Source organism: Sander vitreus, chromosome 5, assembly GCF_031162955.1.
Source record: "Sander vitreus isolate 19-12246 chromosome 5, sanVit1, whole genome shotgun sequence".
Lineage (NCBI taxonomy): Eukaryota > Metazoa > Chordata > Actinopteri > Perciformes > Percidae > Sander > Sander vitreus.
In genome coordinates, this window is record NC_135859.1 from 6,159,861 (window position 1) to 6,185,125 (window position 25,265).

Consider the following 25,265-nt stretch of genomic DNA (forward strand, 5'->3'; position numbering starts at 1 on the left):
TTCCCCGACACAGATGAGACGAAATGGGGCGGTCCTTCATGCCAGAGTCTGGCCCTCCGATTCTTTATGTGTGCCCATCTGCCAGCCATTTACCTGATTACATTGGGATAAGTCAGACAGCTTCGGCTCTGCCAGGGCAGCTGGGAGGCAACAGAATGGCATTAGTTTTGTACAGGTGGACACAGGAAAGATAAGGACCAGATGACCCTTTTATCTGTGGTAACAAACATCCAGATATCACCAAAATGGAGATAATTGACATCTGGCACATTTTTAAAGCTTAAACGTAATTTTCAAACTAGAGAAATATACACAGAGGACAAGCTGTTCTCATCATCCACTCTCAAAGCTAAAGCGCCATTTAAAATACAGTCCCAAGCACGGACTTCAAGTCCTCCACGCAAACATGGCATACAGACCACCTTCTATTTGTGAGAAAAATAACATCCAGTCCTGGTTTAACTTGGGCTCATTATGGTGGAAGTGGGTTCCAGGGCCAGGAAGTTTCATTGCTTTCCAAATAAATCTCACTAAAAAGAGCTGTAATCCAAATTCCTCATCTTGTGGAGTCCTCCCATTACGAGAAAGCTCTCTCAAGCTATGCTTACAAACCACACCTTATCCCTCTAGATAGCACTCATTGTTACATGTGTACTGACAAAACAGAGTAAAGTAGCACAGTTAATTGAAAGAAACGGGTTTTTTTTTTATGTGTGGAAAATGTCTTTTTCTTCCCTGACCAATCTGCTTATTTTCAGCCACCACAGGCCAGCCTCTGATTGTTTCCACATAAAGGGGAAAAGCAGCTCTGCAAATTCAAACCAGCTCATGAAAAATTATCAAGAAAAAATGAGGCCCTTTAATATTCCTCCGCTTTTACTGAGTGATACAGACGCTTTTCATTACCTCGCTTACTGCTAGCAGATCTAAGACATCAACTTTGATTATGTTACACAGAACCTGGAAAGGGATCAATCAGAAGGTACTGTGGTGTGTGTGATAGTCTGGGTGCCAGTCAACCTTTCTGGTCTGATTCAAATAGCATAATGTGCTTTGTTCTTCCTGCCATTGACAAAAACAAACCGGGATATCTTTGAACCGTTCTCCTTCAGTAAGCAGTGAGCGAACCCCTGCTATTACTGACGTGTGGCACTCAAAATGGGTGCTCCTCGTTACAGCTCCTCAGCTGTGTGGAAGGAGGAACTTGTCACTGAGCGTAAACAGCTCTCTTGGCTTGGTTCTGCGAGCAAAAATCCCCCCCCCAACACCCCATCTCCTTGTGCTGTGTGGCGTCAGCTGCAATGAGCTCCAGATGTGGCCTGGCACCCCTCCAGTCACGGCACTGGATGTGGTTTGAAAGGTAGTTTGGTAACACCGCCCACAAGCGGACCCAATGAAAGTTGGTTCAGACTGCAGCGAGGGGGTTTCTGTCGCGGGGGGTCGTATTCGTGCGGACTGCAGGAGCGCAGAAGAAGTGCAGGACACGGTGCAAACAGTGCACATCTGTGGAGGGCTGAGGGGGAAAAGGTATCTGCCTCATGTACTGTATGTGCATGTGTTACTTATTGAACATGCTTTGAATAAGTAAGTATATGAGACAATAGTTGAAAGTATTTCCATCTGTTTCAGTAGATATGGAAATATCAACATCCTTTATTCACCCCCAGGCTTCCATCCTTTGTTCCCTTTGCATATAAATACTGGTTAAAAACTCGGTAATGAGTCCTGCCTTTGATAACTAAACAAAGGACAAGTTATTGTGGTGAGAGTGGCAAAACAAAAGCTAATAACTGCTAATCTAAAAGCTCAAATAATACTTCAAAAAAAAAAAAAGTAAAAAAATGTCTAATACATATACATATATATATATATATCTTCTAATACAGTCATGATGATACACAAAAAGGTATCAATATGGTGGTGGACTAGTAGCTGGAGAGGTGCCAGTTCACCTCCTGGGCACTGCCAAGGTGCTCTTGAGCAAGGCACCGAACCCCCAACTGCTCGGTGCGCCTGTCCATTGACAGCTGCAGCCCCCTCACTCTGACATCTCTCCATTAGTGCATGTATAGGTATTGAGCATGTGTGTTTATTTCAGGCCTGTGTGTAATGTGTATTCTAACAACACAGTGAAAACACTGTAATTTCCCTTGCGGGATTAATAAAGTATACATTATTATTATTTATTATATAACAAATTAGCAGCCAGAGTTTCCAGGTTGTTGGACGGTTGTGTGGTTTGAAGTCATTGCTTTACCAAAAATACATAGACTAACAACCATCAACATCTGCTCTCAGTGTAGAAACATGTGAATGATTTACGCCAGAAGCAGTAGGTCCTAAATATTTGCTAAACCACTCAGAGACATAGAACTCACGTACAGTCGAAGCAGCTGAGACACGTTGCAAGCAACAGGTCATGAGCAAAATATGTAGGCTGAGCATGAGTGCTCCTAAAGACCATATCACATTTTTTAAAACATGTCATGACTCATGTTTAATGACACCAATGTGTCACAATTACCTGGAATTATCAGCAGTTTGTCTGTTGCTGTGTTTGACTGAAAACTTAATTAACACACATTACAGTGTTCAGAACAGTGGCGTCAATCCCTGTGTCTTACTATCAGCTGGAACAGTTACACGGATGCTTTGCTCTTTCTAACAGTTCCTCCAGTTTGGTTTTTCAACAGTTTGCTGCGAGGATTGAATGAGGTCACTGTGTGTGAGCTGCCAGCTAATTTGCATGCTGTAGTGAAAAAAAAAACACATGCAGCTTTTTAGACAATAGCTCCCCCTGCTGACACACATGTAAAAGAAAAAAAGAAAAAGAAAAAAAAAGCCCAGCAAGGACCACTTTACATACATTTGCCAGACAAAGTTTTTACAAATAACCCAACACGGGCGAAGATGTTCTCCTCCAGTTTTAATACAAACTGCTTTGTTAAACATGTCACACGTTCGAAGAAAATACCAATTCATGCTGCATTGAGAGAAAACGCTGCACAAATTAATTTCAAGTTTTACACATAGAGGGTTCAAGTGCATTCATTTAGAAGAGAAGAGAGAAACTGCAGCACTCGTAACAAGAATTTGTGCTTTTTAAACTGGACTATTGCCCCTGTCACTTTGTCTGTCAGGTAACTTGTTCGCCTGCTCTGTTCTTGTATCCAATTAAGAATGTCAGGCTAATTCCACAGTGAAATAATCCATATTAAAGATCATTGCACCTACACACCTTTAAAGCGTAACTCTCGCCAAATTGCAACCTAGGGTCTTTTTGTGAATGTACCTGAGTCAAACTTTCGTTTAAAAGCATATTTAGGACGGAATCGCCACTTTTAAGATTTACCGTATTTTCGTTTTTCGGTCAAATGGCTTTTTGAAGGGGAGTGCTAGGGGCACTTTTATGCTAGCCTCAAAATGGCTATTTTTAAAACACTAAGAAGGCTCGACACAACATGAAACTTTGCTCCAAGTATCACCAGGGGCTCTACACCTTAACGAAAGCATTGACAACATTGTTTGGGTACCCAGAGTTTACTAAAAAGAAAGGTTTTGAACGGAACGGAAACAACAAGAGCTACGGTGAGTTGTTCAAAACCTCGTTTTAGTAAACTCTGGGTACCCAAACAATGTTGTCAATGCTTTCGTTAAGGTGTAGAGACCCTGGTGATATTTGGAGCAAAGTTTCATGTTGTGTCGAGCCTTCTTAGTGTTTTAAAAATAGCCATTTTGAGGCTAGCATAAAAGTGCCCCTAGCACTCCCATTCAAAAGGCCATTTGACCGAAAAACAAAAATACGGTAAATCTTAAAGGTGGCGATTCCGTCCTAAATATGCTTTTAAACGAAAGTTTGACGCGGGTACATTCACAAAAAGACCCTAGGTTGCAATTTGGCGAGAGTTACGCTTTAACGTGAAAGATTCAGCTGCATCAGATTGGGAGGTGGTTGTATTCCCTTGATTTTACCCACTGATTAATAACATTTGTCTATTTCATTATCACTCAAACCTAACACTAAATACCTCAGATGTAACTTGCTCTTCATGTGTGTAAACATAATTATTATCTCCACCAAGAAGGTTATGTTTTCGGCTCGGTTTGTCTGTTGGCTTGTTTGTTTGTCTCTTTGTCAGCCGGATTACGGGAAAAACGACTGGCCCGATCATGACACTTGACAGGGCTGGTGGACATTACATTACATTACATGTCATTTAGCTGACGCTTTTAGCCAAAGCGACTTACAATTGCTATATATGTCAGAGATCACACGCCTCTGGAGCAATGGGTAGCATGGGCCAAGGATTGAACCCATTCAATTTAGGAGCACATCCAAATCACGGGGGAGATACACACTTTTTTTTTCTCACTATGTTACCCTGCAGAGATCTGAGGAGCAGTTAACCATAGTCCTCATGAATCCACCGGATTTTAAAATTCCAACACAAAGAAAGCGGAAGGTAACGGACATCCGGCCCAAAAGAGGGACAACCGGCAGAATTTCTGGGTCACCGCAGAAATCCCGGAATTGGAACGCCGTGGATATAGACTACACAAGCAGTAAACTAAAAAAGAAAAACAGGATAATGTTTACGGTATGAAGCTAGAAAATGCACACCCTAAAGAAGGCTGCTTTGTGCTGATACGCGTGGGTTGCTGCCCAGCTCTACTCTTAATGTAAGATTTCGATATGAAATAGCCATCTAAATAAAGGCTTTTTATAACAATTTTCACAAGAAGAGTGCCTTGGATCCTTTTTTTCTTAGAAAATTGTAATGTTGTGTCCTCCCAGTTTGGCTTGTTGTTGATGTTCAATTGAGGAAAAAAAAAGCAGCCACATGTAATGTGGTGAATCCCAGTCAAGATCAGTGTTCTGACCTAAGTGGACCTCACCTAGTATGTCTTGAGCTTATGTCATTTGTGTGATCGCAGCATGCCCCAGATGCAGTGTGTCTGTCATCACCGAGGTGGTTTTAAGAGTTCCTGCAGGTCTCCCTGCGGTGCCAGCTGGAAGGGGAGCTGGAGCCTCTTGTTCACCTGGCTGCAGAGCGCTGCACAGTGCTCGACAAGCAGCTGACATACCTCTCCGTGTCCCTGTTCTGCAGCCTGCTCAAGCAGTTAACAGAGCAACACATACAGGCGCCGGTTAAATGATCATCAAGACTGTCTCTCTGGAAATGCCTTTATTATGTTATTGCTGGCAGTTGTGTACCTTATGTAAAGGAGATGCACCATCGTCATCACGGAGCATTGGATCTGCTCTGTGGTGCAGTAGGAGTCGAACCACTTCCAGGTGGCCACAGTAAGAGGATCGATGGAGCGGTGTGGCACCGCCTGGTGTCTGGGGAGATGCACAAGCACCATTCTCGAGAAGAAACTTGCATACAGCGTGATGACCACTGCGACTTGCATAGTGCTAACATAAAATACACCCAAAAAAAAAAATGATGCAGGAGTTTAGATACAGTATCTCACAAAAGTGAGTACACCCCTCACATTTTAGTAAATATTTCATTATATCTTTTAATGGGACAACACTGAAGAAATAACACTTTGCTACAATGTAAAGTATTAAGTGTACAGCTTGTATAACAATAGCCCCACATCATCACATACCCTTCACCATACCTAGAGATTGGCATGGTTTTATGTCGGTTAGCCTAATAGCTGGTTTGATTTGCATTGAGAGATGATTTTATGGCAAGTACCCCATGCCAGTCTCTAGGTATGGTGAAGGGTATGTGATGATATGGGGCTATTTTAATTCCAAAGGCCAAGGGAACTTTATCAGGATGCATAGTATCCTGGATCCATGAAATAACTGGCCTTTAAAAATAAACATCTGCCTGCCTCTATGGGGGTTTAACATAGGGGTGTACTCACTTTTGTTGCCAGCGGTTTAGACATGAATGGCTGTGTGTTGAGTTATTTTGAGGGGACAGCACATTTACACTGTTATACAAGCTGTACACTTAATACTTTACGTTGTAGCAAAGTTTAATTTCTTCAGTGTTGTCCCATTAAAAGATATAATGAAATATTTACTAAAATGTGAGGGGTGTACTCACTTTTGTGAGATACTGTACATGAGAACAGTGGACGATGCAGCCAAACATCTTCCGAGCAAACTCACCAGAGCTGTGTATCCTGCTGAGTCTCTCAGGTTAGGGTCTGTGCCCTTCTGGACCAGGGACCTGACCCTCTCCAAGTCCCCATCCATTGCAGCAGACCAGATACCTGCATTATAGAGGAATGACACACAGCACTGTACTTTATTGACAGCTCAGTCAAATCAGGAATGACAGTAACTGTTTAGAACCATATAACTATATATTATATCATTTACATAACTCTATTAGAACCATGGTTTAACTCTGAATGCAAACCTCGTTCAAAATCCATTTCACTCAGCGTCTGGTAAACACTAGGAGAGGAGACTGGATGGGAGCAACACGAACACTGGTGTCTATCAGACGTCATTGTTTTAATTGGCACCAACAGAATAAAAAATAGTTCCCTATTGATTCAAACCGCTGAACCCTAGTTTTTTTTCTACAGGAATGCATTTACGCATAGACAGTATATAAGCATTTACGTTATGCTTTTTGACAGTTCCGTGTTTCTTCTTCTGTTCTATATTTGTAACGTTAGTCGACTTTTTGGTGCATTACCACCACCAACAGTCGAAGTTATAAAACACACAAGCCCACAAATAAAGTAAATGAATGGTTAACCGAATGACCTAAACAATGTTATATTAAAATTCAGATACAGGTAAAAAAAAAAAAAAAAAAAAAAAATGGCTATTATTTTTGTAAAACAAAACGAAAAAAAGGATGGCTAGCTACACGTTTGCCCAGGACATCCGATACAAAAAGAACCAAGCGTGCCTACTGCCTACGTGTGAACGCTCCGACCAATTGCAGAGCTGCAGTGTGAAGGACCCCTTCAAGTGCTCCCTGATTTGATCTGTTTGTTGTCCCAGATTTGTTTGTTTTTTATGATTATGAAAAGCGAACTGTTACATTGGTCCAACAGATCATTTGATTTATTAATATATCACCAAAAACCTACTCATCACTTTTGTTATTAATCAATTAGCTATATGCCTCATCTTTTCCGTTCCCTTTAATGTCCATGTATGTAGCTATGTGATACGCTGATAATAAATAACACTTGAGACTGTAATAGCAAATGCGACCGAGAGGGCGAGATGCAAAACTTTTAAGCCATAACGTTACCTAAACATGGGGTAAGTCAACTGCCGTAAAACCCCAAAGAAGAAGAAGAAGAAGAAGAAGCATGGGATAATATTGTACCTGTCGGGGTTTCCGATAGCTCTTGAAGGCATCTTTTGTCTCGCGTTGTTGTCTGATGCAGCTAGCTAGCCAGCTTGAATCTGCAAGCGTTACCTGGCAAACGCCACGCTATTGTTGAAATTGTAATAAAGCACTTATAACCAAAGCGACTAAAGAATGAGAAGAGTTACCCTCTTTGTTAACGGGACATCTAAAAATGGCAAGGTTAGTAATAACTCTGTAAGACTGTTTAGTTAAGGACGTGGGCCGCAGAATGACTGGCTTTTTCCACTGTAACGTTACACATGTTTTGTTATAGTTTAAGTAACGTATGCTAGTCTTACACTACCTACTACATATCAGCAACAATTGATATGAAGTCAAAGTCTTTATGATATTCTTTACAAACTTAACGATAAATGTAACTGTTAGCTAGCTCAACCTAACTGCGACTCATTAATCTTGTATTAGGCAGGAGTGACCCATTTTTATTTAAGACTTTAATCCCTAATACTTTACTGATTTTTAAACATTTATTTTTAGGTTGTAGCAGTATACGGAACCTTGTCTGACTTACTATCCGTAGCAAGCAATAAATTAGGAATCAAAGCTGCCTCTTTATACAATGGAAAGGGTGGTCTCATAGATGACATTGCCCTTATAAGGTAAGCGCACAGGATTATAATAAATATATGTAGCTGAGCACATTATGAGCATGCCAACTTAATCTGTGACTTGTCTGTGTTTCTAACAGAGATGACGACGTGTTGTATGTGTCAGAGGGAGAACCATTCATTGGTGAGTGCTGTCTGACATCTCATCCGCTGTCAACTTGTGTGAAAATGATATAATTTATTTTTTTTATATCACAGACCCTCAAAATGAAGCCAAGGTTGCATCCAGTCAGCATGGAGCACACACTGATTGGCTGACCCTTAATATAGGTGGTCGTCCCTTCACCACCACCAGGTATCTGTGTTCTTAATGCTGTTTTTTACTAGTAATAAACACATTATGAAAGACCTGTGATTGCTATACCACGCTGTATGTTTAGTTTAGTTTTCCTCTGTTACAGTTACATTTAGCTCTGCACAATATATATACTGTGTGTATATATATATATTTTTTTTTATTTTTATTTTATTTATTTTTAATCGTCATCGCGGTATCAACTGGCGCGAAAGACTGCGACTAGGGGTGTAAAGGTTCACAAAATTCACGGTTCGGTTCGATACGAGACAGTGGTGTCACGGTTCGGTGCGTTTTCGATACAGCAAAAAGAAAGAAATGCCAGAGAAATTTACTTTTAAAAACTTTTTTTTTAAATGTATTAAAACTAACATCATAATGTATGATCTATTTTACTTTGAACAATGACAGAGCTATACTTGACCCATCTTCTGGGGTGTCTTCTTAGCAGCATATAAAACAAAAACAGCTTCTTATAAAAAAAAAAAATATACACATTACAGTATGGCTGGGCAATAGGGAGAAAATCAGATATCACGATATTCTTGACCAAATACCTCGATATCGATATTGCGGCGATATTCTAGGGTTGACAATTGGTGCTTTAACATCTTCACCCTTAGATTTTAGATAAATAATCATCAGTAATGTGGACATAATGCCTAAGTGGGGAAAATGCAAATAATAGAACAGCTAGAACAGTCTGGTAAGTTCATAAAAGTACATCACTTGCCCAGCCCTACGTTACAGTCAGGTAGCTTTGTGTAGCCCTTCACATCCAGCTATCTGCTGTCAGAACTCGTGAAGGAATAGTGTAACGGGGCTCGATTACTTTAACCATGTTCGTAAAACCTGCGTTTTCCACTACAGAGTAGGGTCTTATTAGCCTAGCAAATGCAAATGCTAATTAGCGGCAGCAAATGTAATTTGCAGCCAGGGGGGTCTAGGCACTCTCAGTTGGCTTGCGAGCTGGAAAAACCAAACTCTGGTCAGGCCAAACACATTGTGTATAGAGTCGGTGGGCGGGCTTTATGAGTGGTGCTGCTGCTGGGAACAGCGGTCTTCTAGAAGACTTGGAGTTAAGCTTTTCTTTGAGAAAAGAACAAAGAACAGCACTGAAGTCATTCTTAAAAAAAGGAAGATGTGTTCGGAGTTTTGCCGACCGGATACGGCAAAAGTTTAATCTATCAACTAGCTTCGCTACCTTCTTCGTTGCTCTGCCTGGTTGTAGCGCTATCCTATTGCGTGCAGAGGGAATTTGAAAGACAACCGTTTATCCCGCCCCTCGGATTGAGCCCTGTCAATGGTGAGTTCCCAGACCCAACATCTTGATGTGGGTCTGGCTTGTCAGGCTAGGGTCTTATATCCGCAGCTACAAATGTACCAATCGCCGCAGTGATGTCTTTTAGCCCTGTTTGAATCAGTTGGAAATTGCTGCTTAAATGCTGCGGGGAAGTTTGTAGCGTGTGTGTTGCTTCTTGTTTTCGTCTAGTTCCAGTTATTGACACACTGAGGTGATGTCGCCATAAATGAGTTGACATGTTTGTAGTATTCCCACTGGTGTAGCCTATTCTCGTGTAGCAGATGTGACATACCGTTGGTGTTTTTATCCACCACTCTCTTGCCATCACCCTCATAACTTACAGGGAAACCAAAGTGGCTCCAAACGCCAGACCTGACACACTAACCCGATGGCCAACCGTTAGCAGAAAAGGCAGTCGGGCTGATCAGTCGGCTCCCCGAGGTCCAAAAAGTGCCTCAGAACACACCGAAGCGACGCCGACTTGAGCGTGCGCGAGACGTAATACGTCTCCATAACAGCAGGCAGGCGCTAATCTGTATTGTCGCAGAAATAGGCCATGCAGTTGCTGAATCTGTCTGGGTTAGTACTCCGCACCAATCAGATTAGTCATTGAGTCCGACTGCCCGCCCTCCGACGCAACAAGTCAGGTCGGCCAAAATGAAGGCAGACGGCCCCTCGGACAGACGACGGCACGGAACACACTGAACAGACTCGAGTCACTGACCTCGCCAGACTGTCTGACAACCGATTATCGGGTTGGTGTGTCAGGGCCTTAAAGGTCCCATGGCATGAAAATTTCACTTTATGAGGTTTTTTAACATTAATATGCGTTCCCCCAGCCTGCCTATGGTCCCCCAGTGGCTAGAAATGGCGATAGGTGTAAACCAAGCCCTGGGTGTCCTGCTCTGCCTTTGAGAAAGTGAAAGCTCAGATGGACCAATCTGGAATCTTGTTTCTCATGAGGTCATAAGGAGCAAGGTTACCTCTCCTTTCTCTGCTTTACCCGCCCAGAGAATTTGGCCCACCCATGAGAAAGAGAGAGACGTCATGGCTTTCAAACGAGCAAAGTGGCAGTTGGTCAAGGCCACACCCCCACCCTCCACCTTGCCCCCCCCCCTCCTCAGTAGCTACAGACACAGAAATGGCACATACTAAGGAAAGCTCATTGTGGGACTGGCTCTAGTGGCTGTAATTCTGCACCAAGACTGAATTTTGGGAAAGAGACTTCAGATACAGTATTAGGAGACCACTAAGGCCTATATAAAAGAGACTTCAGATACAGTATTAGGGGACCACTAAGGTCTATATAAAAGAGACTTCAGATACAGTATTAGGGGACCACTAAGGCCTATATAAAAGAGACTTCAGATACAGTATTAGGGGACCACTAAGGTCTATATAAAAGAGACTTCAGATACAGTATTAGGGGACCACTAAGGTCTATATAAAAGAGACTTCAGATACAGTATTAGGGGACCACTAAGGCCTATATAAAAGAGACTTCAGATACAGTATTAGGGGACCACTAAGGTCTATATAAAAGAGACTTCAGATACAGTATTAGGGGACCACTAAGGTCTATATAAAAGAGACTTCAGATACAGTATTAGGGGACCACTAAGGCCTATATAAAAGAGACTTCAGATACAGTATTAGGGGACCACTAAAAGAGACTTCAGATACAGTATTAGGGGACCACTAAGGCCTATATAAAAGAGACTTCAGATACAGTATTAGGGGACCACTAAGGTCTATATAAAAGAGACTTCAGATACAGTATTAGGGGACCACTAAGGTCTATATAAAAGAGACTTCAGATACAGTATTAGGGGACCACTAAGGTCTATATAAAAGAGACTTCAGATACAGTATTAGGGGACCACTAAGGCCTATATAAAAGAGACTTCAGATACAGTATTAGGGGACCACTAAGGCCTATATAAAAGAGTCTTCAGATACAGTATTAGGGGACCACTAAGGTCTATATAAAAGAGACTTCAGATACAGTATTAGGGGACCACTAAGGCCTATATAAAAGAGACTTCAGATACAGTATTAGGGGACCACTAAGGCCTATATAAAGAGACTTCAGATACAGTATTAGGGGACCACTAAGGTCTATATAAAAGAGACTTCAGATACAGTATTAGGGGACCACTAAGGCCTATATAAAAGAGACTTCAGATACAGTATTAGGGGACCACTAAGGTCTATATAAAAGAGACTTCAGATACAGTATTAGGGGGCCATTAAGGCCTATATAAAAGAGACTTCAGATACAGTATTAGGGGACCACTAAGGCCTATATCAAAGCATCCAAAGAGCACCATGTCATGGGACCTTTAAGAGTTAGTTATTATTATTATTATTATTAGTGCCCTTGGTATAAGTATGAACCAATCTTTGGTTCCTCAGGTGCAACCCGGAAGCACATACAGTTTTTGACCACACGCACACCAACACCACACAAGCATACATACAAGCAGTGATTTGTCTGGAAACCCAACCAAGATCTCATGGAAATAAATGGAACCAAAGGTTTTAACTGCAAATATGACTTGGACTTTCATTGATCAAAAAGGTAAAAAGTGCGTCAATTACTCTACCCGTGGAACAGCACCTCAGGGGCTTAAAGCTTGGCTTAGCCTCTACAAGTTGCATTAACGTTACTAGCCATATTGCAACGAGCTAGTTCAGTGTAGCATGCCTGACTGGAGTAGAGTGTTTTTCTTTGGGCAGACAGCACGTTGCCTGTTACGTCGTTTGGGCTGCCTTGTTGAGTGCAGCGGCACTGAGAACATTACATTTCACACAATTGAAGCTCTTTTTTTTGTTTTCTAAATGAAATAGGATTAGTCCAACGAATCGTTCGGTTTGTAATGAGTACCTAATTGAAAGCCTCGTACCGAACGGTTCAATACGAATACGTGTATCGTTACACCCCTAGCTGCGACATATCGCGAAAGACACTCCGCTGAAAGAAAATATCAGTAGAAAACTTCACTTTATAGTGTAACTGTCACTTTTTTTAGTGGTGCCTTTTGTATTCAATTCAATGTTCAATTTGTTTAATAAAAGAATGTCGGAAAGGATTTGATTTGATTTAAATTCAACAATCAATTTGTTGTAGCGGAATACGGAAAGCAGCAGAAATACAGAACTGGGGCGCCCGGATAGCTCAGTTGGTAGAGTGGGCGCCCATATATAGAGGTTTACGTCGACGCAGAGGGCCGCAGGTTTTCCTGCATGTCATTCCCTCTCTCTCTTTTCATGTCTTCAGCTGTCCTGTCACTAAAGGCCTAAAAATGCCCAAAAAATAATCTTAAAAAGAAATGCAGAACTGAGTACACGTCAAGTAGTATTGTTATTGTGATATTCAACAACGTTATCGAATATCGCATATTTCCATTTCCATTCTTTGTTATTTTTTTGCTAAATGTGTCCGTTTTTGTGTTCAGGAGCACCCTGGTCAGCAAGGAGCCAGAGAGTATGCTTGCTCACATGTTTCGAGAGAAAGGTAAGTTACGGCTACAGAGCCGACTAACTATTATCAGTAATCATTCCGTTTTTGTTTTGTGTGAGGCATCTTTTTCCAATGTGCTTTGTCAACCTCTGTGTTTGCTGCCAGATGTGTGGGGGAACACGCAGGACGAGCACGGGGCTTACCTAATCGACCGCAGCCCGGAATACTTTGAGCCTATTCTCAACTACCTGAGACATGGTCAGCTCATTATTAATGAAGGCATAAATATACGAGGTAAGCTTTCAGACGAGCCCTAAATGATGGAGTTTAGCTGAATCGCTCTGAGGAGTGTCATGAAATAACATTTTCTGTTTGTTTGAAATGTTTTCCAGGTGTCCTCGAGGAGGCTCGCTTCTTTGGAATTGAGCAGCTCGCTGAACAGCTGGAAGTAGCAATCAAGGTAATATGGAGTGTGGAAGGTAAATGGTTTAATTTAGGGAAAGTGATCATTCCTTTGAATGCATTGTGACCAGTGGTGGAAGAAGTATTTAGATTCTTTACTTAAGTAAAAGTACTTATACCATCCATCCATCCATCTTCGTCCGCTTATCCGTGGTCGGGTCGCGAGGGCAGCAGCTCCAGCAGGGGACCCCAAACTTCCCTTTCCCAAGCCACGTTAACCAGCTCCGACTGGGGGATCCCGAGGTGTTCCCAGGCCAGGTTGGACATATAGTCCCTTGCCGACCGGAGGAATTTTTGCAGTTCCTAGAACATAACGTTCCTAGAACCCTTTTTTTTTCTCGTGTTCCAACTGGACCAATTTGGGGATTATTAAGTTCCCCTGAACTCCTGTAACTCTTTCAGCTCCTACTTCAGGGCACGGTCTTTTCCCTTTTCCGCATAGGAACCCTTAGTGACCTAGCAACGTCTGAAACACAAACAGTACATATTCTTCACTGTCTGTTGCAATTCGCCTACGTATGCTAACTCATAAGACAAACATCACGCATTCAAGTCAAGTGACGACGCTAGAAAGACTGTTGCCGTGCTTGCGTCACTCCCTTACCCCTCCTACCTATTGCTTTGGCCGCTCGGCCAGTGCGAATGCAAATGGCAAAACCGGTTTTGGGGGAGAGTAGTTAGTAGAACTGTTTAGAAGTGGACTGTTCCTATAACTACGTTCCTGTAACTACTTGGTCGGAAAGAGGCTATAATCCCTCCACCTAGTCCTGGGTCTTCCCCGAGGCCTGCTCTCAGCTGGGCGTGCCTGGAACACCTCCCTAGGGAGGCGCCCAGGGGGCATCCTTACCAGATGCCCGAACCACCTCAACTGGGTCCTAATACCACACTGTAAAAATACTCTGTTACAAGTAAAAGTTCTGTATAATAATATAATAAGTATTAAAAGTCAAAATACTCAATGCAGGAAAAACCCCTCACATTTTAGAAACAGGAAACGATCCAAACAGTTCTGTCACTCAACAAAGTGTTTAACCGGCTAATCAATTCAGCTGCACTTGTATATTGTTGGGTACTTTGACTTATAATAAAACATTGTATTTTATAAACTACACGTGTTAGGTGTGCAACATTCTTCGTTTGTAAAGTAACTAGAGCTGTGAGATGAATGTAGTGGAGTGAAAAGTACAATATTTCTCTCTGAAATGTAGCGGAGCAGAGGTAGAAAGTGGCATGAAAAGAAAAGACTCAAGTACCTCAAATTTGTACTTAAAGTACAGTTCTTGAGTAACATGTACTTACATTCCACCACTGATTGTGACTCACCACTTCCTTTTCAAAACAGAACACACAGCCACCGGAGGACCACTCTCCCATTTCCCGCAAAGAGTTTGTTCGTTTCCTCCTGGCAACGCCCACCAAGTCAGAGCTCCGCTGTCAGGTACGGCTGAATGAAAATGTTTTCGTTCGTGCCACCGTTTCACCATTTCACCATTTCACAGTTTCACCATGTCAAGTTAATATTTGACACCATTACTCTCGCTGTTTTTAGGGTCTTAATTTTAGTGGCGCCGATCTGTCCCGACTTGATCTGCGCTACATCAATTTCAAAATGGCTAATCTCAGCCGCTGCAATCTGACCCATGCCAACCTGTGCTGTTCCAATCTGGAGCGGGCTGATCTTTCTGGAGCCAACCTGGATGTAAGTCTTTTTTTTTTTTTTTTTGTCAGCACTAAATAATCCATGTGCACATGCTCACTGTGGGAAAGCGAACATTTCCTCCTCCTGTCAAATGAGTGTGTCATTTTTGTGATATTTTTGATTGTTGGCTTTCCTGCAGGTAAACAAAGGACTTGTTTTTCCTTCTTTTTATTTATTTTTTGACCACTTCGCACCTGCACCTGTCCCCTCAGTTGTGTGGAGGAAGGGCCCTTCTGTTCTTAACCATGTTTTATATCTTTTGCTACATTTATGCCTCGCGTCCACGCTACTCTGGCCACTCTTGTGGCTAACATTTGGAAACACTGCTGCGCCCTGTTGTGGTTTGAAAACTCCGGGGTTGTGTTGTAGTCCGGACGGGCACAAACGGGAGACCTTTGGAAACGACGATGCACATCAGTCAGTCTTATCGGTTAGGTAGGCTTACATTTCGCCATTGTTGTTCTTTCTCCAAAGCATTTTCTGTCATTTCAAACTTGTACATTAGGGCTGCACGATATGAGGAAAATAGCAGCCATTCTAGACACCAGTCCTACAATGCTAATGAGGAAATCGGGCAATTGTTTCAAACGGTGTTTCCGGACTCTGACATCTGACTTTGTTTTTTTTATGTCTTCATACAGGTCTTAAATTGAATTCGCAATGGTCTAAAAAAAGGTCTTAAAATGTGACTTGGTGAAATCTGCAGAAACCCTGTGTGTGGACAGAGATCATTGCTGCTTAAAAATGAAAACGTAGTAGCGTCGATGTAGCCTCAAATTCACCTCGAGAACAATAAGCAGACTCTACACGTTACTCTACATACATTTCTTGTGGAGCGTAACCCAATAGGAACGTACAAGAAGATTATGAATGCGTTTAATCTTTGTTGTCTTTTGAAGGGTGCCAATTTACAAGGGGTGAAGATGCTCTGTTCCAATGCAGAGGGAGCTTCTCTCAGAGGATGCAATTTTGAAGATCCATCTGGACTGAAGGCCAACCTGGAAGGTAATCCATCACAGCTCCTAGTCAAAGTAGAGGCGGTTTCAATTCAATTCAATTTTATTTATAGTATCAAATCATAACGAGTTATCTCAAGAAACTTTACAGATAGAGTAGGTCTAGACCACACAGTATCATTTACAAAGAACCACCAATTCCAGTAATTCCCACAAGAGCATGCATTTAGTGCAACAGTGGCGAGGAAAAACTCCCTTTTAAGGCCCGGACACACCGAGCCGATAATCGGCCGTTGGACAGTCTGGCGAGGTCAGTGACTCGAGTCTGTTCGGTGTGTTCCGTGCCGTCGTCCTTCATTTTGGCCGATTTGACGTGTAATCGGCGGGGCGGGCACTGCCGGCAGTCGGACTCAAATGACCCATCTGATTGGTGGAGTGCTAACCCGGAAACAGGGAGCGGAATGAGCCTCTCAAAATCTGACGAAAATCTTAAACTGACCATTGTCTGACCTTTGTCAGTTTTAGCAACTGCACGGCCTATTTCTCGCTTAAAACGTTTTCAGAAAAAACATTTCGGTGAACTATTTTAGTACAATATGAGATCGTATTCTGAACAAGCCGCCATGACAGTCTGTGTTTGAATTTCCGGAGAAGCCAGACCCACGTGACGCGTTCGTCCAATCAGCTGCCGGTTTTCATTTTTGGGCGACAATACAGATTAGCGCCGCCTGCTCTTACGGAGATGTATTGCGTCTCGTCGCTTCGGTGTGTTCCGAGGCATTTTTTTTGACCAACTCGGGGAGACTGATCAGACCAACTGCCTTTTCTGCCGACGTTTGGCCGTCGGCTCTGTGTGTCTGGGCCTTTAGGGAGAAACCTTGGACAGACCCAGGCTCTTTTGGTAGGCAGTGTCTGGCGGTGCCGGTTGGGGGTTGCCGGTTCACATGTTTTAACCAAATGTTTTTTTTTGTAATCAGGTGCTAACCTGAAAGGAGTTGACATGGAAGGAAGCCAAATGACCGGCATCAACCTGCGGGTGGCCACTCTAAAAAATGCTAAGCTGAAGAACTGTAACCTGCGGGGAGCCACTTTAGCAGGGACGGATCTCGAGGTGAGCCATCACACGGGATTATCTCTGAAATCACTCAGCTGTTGACTCAGCTGGCAATCTTCTTTACAGCAACTGTCAGGGCCAACAAGGATGAAACAGATAAACTTTCCTGTAAATAAAAAAAGCAGTTAGTACAATGGGTACAATGAATTCAATCTTTTTTTATTTTTTTATCTTTATTTAAATTGAGTGGTTCATCTGCCTTAGGTTGTTTATGTTTTTGCAAGTAATTATAAGTGTTCCTTTTGAACCTGATGTGTGCACGTGATAATTTATATTAGTGCTGTCAGTTAAACACGTTATTAACGGCGTTAACGCAAACCCATTTTAACGGCGTCAGTTTTTTTATCGCAAGATTAACGTTCTTTTTGGCCTAGCTAACTTTGTAGTTTTTTTTCACATGCTGTTGCAACAACTAGTAACGTTAGAAAAACTACAACACCACACAGGATCTAGCTAGACCGGAAACAAAACAACAACAGGCACGCCGCACACACTTGTTGGGGCTTGCGAGCGGGCCAAAGAGTAGTAGGCTAACGTTACGTTTGGAGTGGATGGCGAGCGCGAGACGCCGAAATGGATGCCAATACGATTCTGAATGGAAAGTTTACCAAATGGTTCCATTGACAAGACCGAAGTGACCTGTGTGTTTTGTCGCTGTGAACTGAGCTATCATCGCAGCACGTCCAGTCTGAAATACCACGTGATGGCCAAGCACACAGCTGATGTGAAAAATGTGCGATTAATTGTGAGTTAACTATGACATTAATGCGATTTAAATATTTTAATTGTTTGACAGCACTAATTTATATATCAAATCAGGTCACTGATTCTTTTTCCCACAGGATAACTTAACCTTTTGACCATACATGTTGAGGGTTTTACACAAGCCTTTGGAAGCGAACTAAAAGAAACAGGACTGAGCCATAGCACAAGCGCTAACACGATTAGTGATAAACAAAAAAGTAATCGGCAACAATTTTTTTAGCAAAAGTGCCAAAAAATTATTAGTTTCAGCTTTTCGAGGTTTTTGCTGTTTTCTTACTCTCTCATGACTGACATGAAGTGATTATGTTTGAGTCTAGGACAATACAAGCAATCTAAATATGTCAATTGACGCTTTAGGAAATTGTTCACTATCTTCTGGAAGTTCATTCGTATCGTACCGTATAATGATTCATCAAACAGTTACAGAGAGATTTATTGATAATGAAAACAATCGTCACCAAAATGTGTGCATGTTTTCCAACCCGCTCCTGTAAAACATTTATAATGCATCACTTTTGTTTTCCCAGTTACATTGCAGGTTTTTCACCCGACACATTTAACCCTCCTGTTTGTACTGTTTTGTCTCTGCCGTATTTTTGTAGAACTGTGACCTGTCCGGCTGCGATCTACAAGAAGCCAACCTGAGAGGCTCCAATGTCAAGGGAGCCATTTTTGAAGAGATGCTGACCCCTCTGCACATGTCACAGAGTGTCAGATAACTGGACACACTCCAGTCTCCAGTGTGGGGCCACAGCTGGCTTCTTTATGGCTCTTTCCCCTCCAGTATATCCCCCTACTTTCAATCTCTCTCTGCCTGTCTGCAGTACAGGCAGTTGTATGCACATCCCTGGCATTCCACCTATATTGTGTTAGCTTTAAATCTCTTGCACTAGAATTTATTCAGGGTTGTCTATGTATGTTTGGACCGTAGGGTGTTTTTAAATGTTCAGCTACATATATCACCAAAACAAGAATAATGTTCCTGGTGTATGTAGATGTGTCTGGATGCAATCCATTGACTATACTCGTATAACGTTCTACATCATTTATATTCACTTTGTTTTACTTGACATGTTAATGGGAGTCAAAATCAAATTATTACCTGTGTGCAGTCAAGTTCAGAGCACTGAGCTTCACTGGATGCTGCTGTAGCAGAAGTAGGTGTCCCTTACCAATAACTGTGTCGTTTATATATTCCTCTTGAAGTATGTAACTTAATTTTGCTGGATTCAACATATTATAAAGGAAGCGATGCAAGCCAAAGCCATAATGATAGCACAGTCTAAAAGGCTAAAAGTGCTGTTAGTGCACAGTCAAACTATGCGACAGGCTAGTTTTAAACACAGCTTGGGTATGCAATACGTCATTTACAGCTGTGAGGTTTCTCCTCTCTTACTTTGAAATGTTGTGTTCTTGAAAAAAAGCTTTTTCCTTCTTTTCTTTTTTTTTGCGCTCCGTGAATCTACCTCTTTTTTCAAATCCGGTGTGCGAGTGATCCACAATTGCATGAATTTGACTGTGGCACTGCTTATTGCAATGTTTATGTATGACATTCATTATTCTTCAGTTTCCCATTCGGAGAAAACCCGGCGTGCTTTAACAGAAAGCCATTTTCACATGTTAATGTTGTCAAAGTGGGTTCGCCTGGAAACATGCTCCATGTATGGATGTATATCACTTAATCATGCTTTGAAACTTATTTGCACAAGTATATGTTAACTTGTAACATGTTATACGTTTTCACCAAAAAACTAATGTTTTTGGTGCTTGTAATCTAATGTAAATCAAATCCAATGTTTCCCATACTTCCACAAAAAAAAAAAAAGCATTATTGGTAGAGCTGGGCGATATGGAGAAAATCAGATATCAGGATATTTTTGACCAAATACGTTGATATCGATATTGCAGCGATATTGTAGGGTTGACTATTGGTGCTTTCACAAAATATTTACACAAGATTTGTGATAAATAATCATCGGTAATGTGGATATAATGACTAAGTGGGTAAAGGCAAATTATGGAACAGCTGGAACAGTCTGGTAAATTCAGAAAATGACATCACTTTAATGTAGCCTTTAAAACCAGGAAATGACAACACTTATGTCATATTACGATATCCAAAATCTAAGACTATATTTAGCCTCATATATCGATATATTTTGGATATATTGCCCAGCCCTAATTATTCGAGTAGGCAGGTGTTGTCAGTTGTTTTGTCACGGATCTCCCTTCTGTTGTCCGCAGAACAGCGTTTGCATGTGTGAAGACCTGTACTCGTCTTTGACTGGTAAAGGTTATCTAGCTGTAGCTCAAAGCTGCTCTGATGCAATACTATTCCACTCAGTTCAATAGTAGGTACCCAGCCTGTGAGAATGAATGATTAGGGCAATCATGTTGTGCTGCGTGAAAATCAATGGAAGAGCTATGGTTATTTATTTTAATACATCTCGCTGAATGCAGTATGGGGCAATGGTTGCTTTGTCTTGGCGACAGGGAGTGGCGTAGGTCTCCCTATCTATGATTATTGCACTCGACCGTGGAAATATATTTCCATGAATGACTGTTATAAAATAAATTGCTATGAAGAAGAAGAAAAAAAATATTTGTCATCTGATTTTTTTTTTTTATCATTTATTGTGGCTCAGCTGTGAATGAACATCATAAAAAGTGCCAGACAGGAAAATGGATGTCCCATGTATTTGTGTATTTTGCGAAAGGGGCAAAAAACCACACAGTGTAATCTAGGGGTGCATGATATATCGACTTAATATCGAAAGCGCAATATCACGTTGCGCAATATTATCGAAAGTGTCACAATAAGTATGCAATATTTATTTTGTGGAGAGCTGCGTCCCGTCCGTCGGCTGTGTGGCTTAGTTGTGTTTGATTTAGAGCCCGCTTGAAACGCTATAATGACCATGTTTCATTGGCCAGTTACCGTGCCACTTGCACATTAGTGCACGTTAGCGCACGGGGCCACTACGTGACGAACCCTATGGAGTGTACCACGTGACGTGTGTGCATATTTCAACAAGAGTGACAGTGTAAATGAAGAAATGGATAGAGACGACAAAACAGAACGAATCATGAGTGCGTGATACTATCCCATGCGAGAGACAAAGTACGACAAGAACTGGAAGAGACATACCGAAATTACCAATGCTATAACTTATTATTTGGCCAAAGATATGATGCCTATCATCCACACAGTGGCTAAAAAAGGCTTCAAGAAGCTTCTGAATGAACTAGACAAACGGTACCAAATCCCATCCCGCACCTATTTCTCACAGGTAGCTAACCCGCAACTTTATAAGCGGCGGTGCTGGCAGAGTTTGGAGTCGGATAGATTGAATATATTTCATTCACGACCAACCTGTGGTCCAGCCGCACTACGGAGCCGTATATAAGTCTCACTGTGCACTATATTGTTATGAATCTGTGAATATTGTTACGAAACGAAACGTTTTCCCGTAACTTTTGTAATTTGACATGTTTAAAAATATCTAAATTAATATTGATATCGCAGTATCACATTTTGTTAACATCGTGCAACCCTAGTGTAATCTTGTAAACGGCTCCGGAGGCCAATAAGTGTTTTTTAATCCCACTTTGTGACCCCCTGTAGTCGAGCGACAGGGCTAAAAGGAAGGGAAGCATGAGCATACGCTTATATAAACCTTTGAAAATAGTGTGCAGCAGGATTCACAAAAGGACAGCAGACAAGAACAAATCACAGGAACCTGCCCGACTTCTTCACAGAAGGTAAGAAATCGTGACTGGGCTAATGATTGTAAAATCTGACAAGTGTTAATTTGGCCTGAGAGCTATAACATTTGGGGTTAAACTAAAATGTAAAAAAAAAGAAGCGATATGCTTATACAATATGTGCAATGTTTCTTCCTCAGAAATGGCCACAAGAACCTTGGCAGTGTGGCTACTGCTTGTGGCGGCAGAATGGCCGCAGGGCTGCTGTCAGCACTGGTCATATGGACTGAGCCCGGGAGGGAAGAGGGATCTGGAGAGCCTTTCAGACACACTGGCCAATGTAAGTATCAGTCTCATGGTTTCTTACACATCTCCTCAGCATTTGTTAGCCCTCATTTCCTTCTGCTCATATTCATTCAGGGACGGGTCTAGAGGGGGGGGCCTGCTCCCCTGAAATATGATTGCCCCCCCAAGAATGCTGTCAATCTGACAAATTTGATTTTGATTTGATTTCCATTGCCTGTTCTGCCGATCGCTGCCTTTCCATTTGGTTAATGGATGTATACTTTAATAAACACACATTGTATGGCAACTGTGTACTTTGTTGAAATTTTAGGCCGGTTTAGAAGTAGAAAACATATTTAACTCACTGTAGAGCACTTGTTGCTGTAAGAAATAAATTGTATTGCACTTATATATATTATTATATATATATCTTATTATCTGAAAACTGTGTTCAGCAAGGTTCTCTTTTTTGAAGTTTGAGGCAAGTTTATTGTAAGTGTATTGCACATTATTTTTATACACTTCTGTGAAGAAAAAAATCTTCCCAGCCCTTGCCACATGACCTAGTAATGTTAACATGATGAATATCCAAACTTCTGCCTTAAGAGCCAATAGAAAACATGTATTGTATTTGGATACACAATTTGTTGAAAATAAAAATAAGTGAAATGAATAATGACTGGGATGTGTTTTATTTAGCAAAATTACATTGTGGGGTTCTATCCTATCCAATATTTCCTTTATTTCTAAGCAGATTTTCTATGCTGGATTCTGATTAAATCCCCCGGGCCCCCCCTGACTGATTATTGCCCCCCTGTGCCACCCCACTTAAAATGTCCTGGAATCGCCCCTTGTATTCATTGTGATGTTTTCCGTCTTCAACAGCTAGTTGAGGGGTTTCCACGCGTGGACACACCCTGCAGTGTTCTGGGTTGTGCAGAGGAATCACCCTTCGTCAAGATGTACAGAGCCAAAGGATTTCTTGTAAGTTTTGCTCACTTGTAATTCTGCGTTTAGTTTTTTTCTTCTTTTTTTTTCCCTTCTTCCTCTCTGTGGATGCATATGTGATATATGTGATCGTCCTCTTATCACATGATGGTTCTGATAGTTTGAATGTATTCTCACAGGTTTATGCTCTTGTTCTCTTTTAGGGCAGTGTCACAGACAGGGAAAATGGACACAGAACATATAAAAAATGATGATTATTTGATTCTACAATAAATTATTATATTAGCATGTCACTATTGTTGTTGTGGTTATTGCTTGCCATGACATATATTCAGAAATACAAGCTCGGGGCTCTTTTACTTACCTCTAAATACCTCTGTGCTTTTATGCAACAACTTTTTTTATTTACACACACTTTTTGTTAATGCCCCCATTTTTCAGATCTAAGACTTTTTCAATGTACACAAAAGGCCCATTTCTCTCAAATATGGTTCACAAATCTGTCTAAATCTGTGTTAGTGAGCACTTCTTTGTCGAGAAAATCCATCCACCTCAAAGGTGTGGCATATCAAGATGCTGATTAGACAGCATGATTATTGCACAGGTGTCCCTTAGGCTGGCCACAATAAAAGGCCACTCTAAAATTTGTACAGTTTTACTGTATTGGGGGGGATAGTATCTGGTGTTAGGTTTAGGGTTCATCCGTGAAAAGGGTTAGGGTTAAGGTTAACCCTAACACCTCTCCAAAGTGCCAGACGCCATCGGATATGAGCATTTGCCCACTCAAGTCAGCAAAATGCAGTCCGGTAGAGAGAGAGAGAGAGAGAGAGAGAGAGAGAGAGAGAGAGAGAGATGAACCCTAACCCTAACCCTAAGGCCGGCTACACACTGGATGCGTCGCGCGAGCGTGTCAGCTGCGTGGCGTGTCCGTTTATATTTCAGCTCCCATGTTAACAGGTTAGAGCTTACACACTGCCTGCGTGACATGCACGTCTCAGGCGTGGCTCGAGCCAAAAACGCGTGCATGCTAGAAATAGGACTGACACCTGTTTTTCACGCGACACGCAAGCATGTTGGAAGCATTTCCAGGCAAAATAGAATACAAAAAGATGTTTATATGTCATGTTGACACTAATACATATTAATAAATGACATGTTGATGTTTGAAAGTATCTAGGTTTTGATATAAATGTAATAAAAAAAAGAAATCTATTTTCTAATATTGCACCTGTCAATACAGAACGAAATATTCTGTAGCCTATTTTGCCGTCAATACTGCCGACGTTGTCTTTGCTGTAATCAAATCAGTCTATATTTATGTTTAACGTGGTATTTCATTTTATCAGTGGGAAACATCCATGTGTACGGACAAGGCTTAGCAGCAGCAGCGCCACATCAGACACGTTTCTGGTGTGTAAAGACATAGAAAACGCTAGAAAAAGCTATAATTCAGGACATTTGATGGCGTTATGTACAGCATGTATTTGTCAGTATAACTGCTGGTTAGCAGTTACAGTATATATGGTAGGTGATATATGGTGTTTCAACTAAGTAATGAACTGTACATAGTCTTTTGTCAGTTTTCTCAAGGCAAGGCAGCTTTATTTGTACAGCATGTTTCAGCAACAAGGCAATTTAAAGTGCTTTACATACAAACATTAAAAGAGCAGTTAAAACATCCGTTAAAAGAGAATAAAAAAACCCCAGCTAAAATAGAATAAGACAAGTATGAAATACAAGAATAAAAGTTACAGTCCAGTGTAAGAAATGGAACAATTCCATAAAAAAGGCAACATCAAAAAGAAAAGACTTGAGCCTTGATTTAAAGAGTGGCAGTGGACCTGCACTTTTCTGGGTGTTTGTTCCAGATATTACAAGGTTGTTTTCCCAAAAGATTTGTCTGCTTTTGTTTTGAAAGAAGCTTCATATCCTTTATTTGGTTTTTCTTGTGTCTCTCCCTTTTCTATTCTACATTCCTTGATTCGCTCATCTTCTTTCATTTATTTTCTTCTGCTCCCTTCTTTATATTTCCACCGTTTGTATCCTTCATTTGCATCACCACCTTTTCTATCTTTCATGGATGAGAGGATCTGTCTTGTCTTTCTCCCATCGACCCTTCCACTACTTTACTTCTTCCTTCAGGCTACTTGTCCAACTTTCCGCAGCCTAACCACCCTCCTCTCTTTCATATTACTACCCTTTCCTTAGGTTTTATTTATTTCTTGCCTTAATTTTCTTCAGTTTCCTTTTATCTGAACTCTCCACCCTTTCTATCCTACATGGATGGGAGATATA

At 41.5% G+C, this 25,265-nt stretch overlaps 3 protein-coding genes across 5 annotated transcripts; 2 read left to right on the forward strand and 1 right to left on the reverse strand.

Moving 5' to 3' along the window:
• Positions 1 to 3,714: 3,714 nt before the first annotated feature.
• On the reverse strand, positions 3,715 to 6,875 carry ankrd39 (ankyrin repeat domain 39). 2 transcript variants are annotated; one of them, XM_078250215.1, is made up of 4 exons: positions 6,390 to 6,875; positions 6,137 to 6,240; positions 5,216 to 5,344; positions 3,715 to 5,109 (listed from the first exon to the last, which is right to left on the reverse strand). In XM_078250215.1, the coding sequence occupies exons 1-4, from the start codon at positions 6,481 to 6,483 to the stop codon at positions 4,963 to 4,965; spliced, it is 474 nt and encodes a 157-aa protein (XP_078106341.1). In that variant the 5' UTR covers positions 6,484 to 6,875; the 3' UTR covers positions 3,715 to 4,962. The 2 variants fall into 2 exon arrangements, with proteins under 2 accessions (XP_078106341.1, XP_078106340.1); XM_078250214.1 differs by having other exon boundaries at positions 3,722 to 5,109; positions 5,216 to 5,419; positions 6,390 to 6,873.
• Positions 6,876 to 7,249: 374 nt separating this feature from the next.
• Positions 7,250 to 19,878, forward strand: kctd9a (potassium channel tetramerization domain containing 9a). Of its 2 annotated transcripts, XM_078250216.1 has the most exons (12): positions 7,250 to 7,526; positions 7,845 to 7,966; positions 8,056 to 8,099; positions 8,174 to 8,270; positions 13,032 to 13,090; positions 13,202 to 13,330; positions 13,429 to 13,496; positions 14,841 to 14,936; positions 15,048 to 15,197; positions 16,097 to 16,202; positions 17,131 to 17,264; positions 18,635 to 19,878. In XM_078250216.1, exons 1-12 carry the CDS (start codon positions 7,479 to 7,481, stop codon positions 18,749 to 18,751), a joined length of 1,170 nt encoding a protein of 389 aa, XP_078106342.1. In that variant the 5' UTR covers positions 7,250 to 7,478; the 3' UTR covers positions 18,752 to 19,878. The 2 variants fall into 2 exon arrangements, with proteins under 2 accessions (XP_078106342.1, XP_078106343.1); XM_078250217.1 differs by lacking the exon at positions 7,845 to 7,966.
• Positions 19,879 to 21,919: 2,041 nt separating this feature from the next.
• LOC144517574 (progonadoliberin-1-like) lies at positions 21,920 to 23,263 on the forward strand. The gene is made up of 3 exons (XM_078249663.1): positions 21,920 to 22,077; positions 22,908 to 23,006; positions 23,174 to 23,263. The coding sequence occupies exons 1-3, from the start codon at positions 21,940 to 21,942 to the stop codon at positions 23,219 to 23,221; spliced, it is 285 nt and encodes a 94-aa protein (XP_078105789.1). The 5' UTR covers positions 21,920 to 21,939; the 3' UTR covers positions 23,222 to 23,263.
• Positions 23,264 to 25,265: the final 2,002 nt, after the last annotated feature.

Coding starts and splice junctions, on each gene's coding strand:
- ankrd39 (XM_078250214.1), bottom strand. CDS start 6,483: ATGACGTCTGATAGACACCAGTGTTCGTGTTGCTCCCATCCAGTCTCC. Junction 6,241..6,389: donor TGAAATGGATTTTGAACGAG/GTTTGCATTCAG, acceptor TCTATAATGCAG/GTATCTGGTCTGCTGCAATG. Junction 5,420..6,136: donor CAGCAGGATACACAGCTCTG/GTGAGTTTGCTC, acceptor ATTTTATGTTAG/CACTATGCAAGTCGCAGTGG.
- kctd9a (XM_078250216.1), top strand. CDS start 7,479: ATGAGAAGAGTTACCCTCTTTGTTAACGGGACATCTAAAAATGGCAAG. Junction 7,527..7,844: donor GGACATCTAAAAATGGCAAG/GTTAGTAATAAC, acceptor ATTTATTTTTAG/GTTGTAGCAGTATACGGAAC. Junction 16,203..17,130: donor ACTGAAGGCCAACCTGGAAG/GTAATCCATCAC, acceptor TTTTGTAATCAG/GTGCTAACCTGAAAGGAGTT.
- LOC144517574 (XM_078249663.1), top strand. CDS start 21,940: ATGGCCACAAGAACCTTGGCAGTGTGGCTACTGCTTGTGGCGGCAGAA. Junction 22,078..22,907: donor TTTCAGACACACTGGCCAAT/GTAAGTATCAGT, acceptor CGTCTTCAACAG/CTAGTTGAGGGGTTTCCACG. Junction 23,007..23,173: donor ACAGAGCCAAAGGATTTCTT/GTAAGTTTTGCT, acceptor GTTCTCTTTTAG/GGCAGTGTCACAGACAGGGA.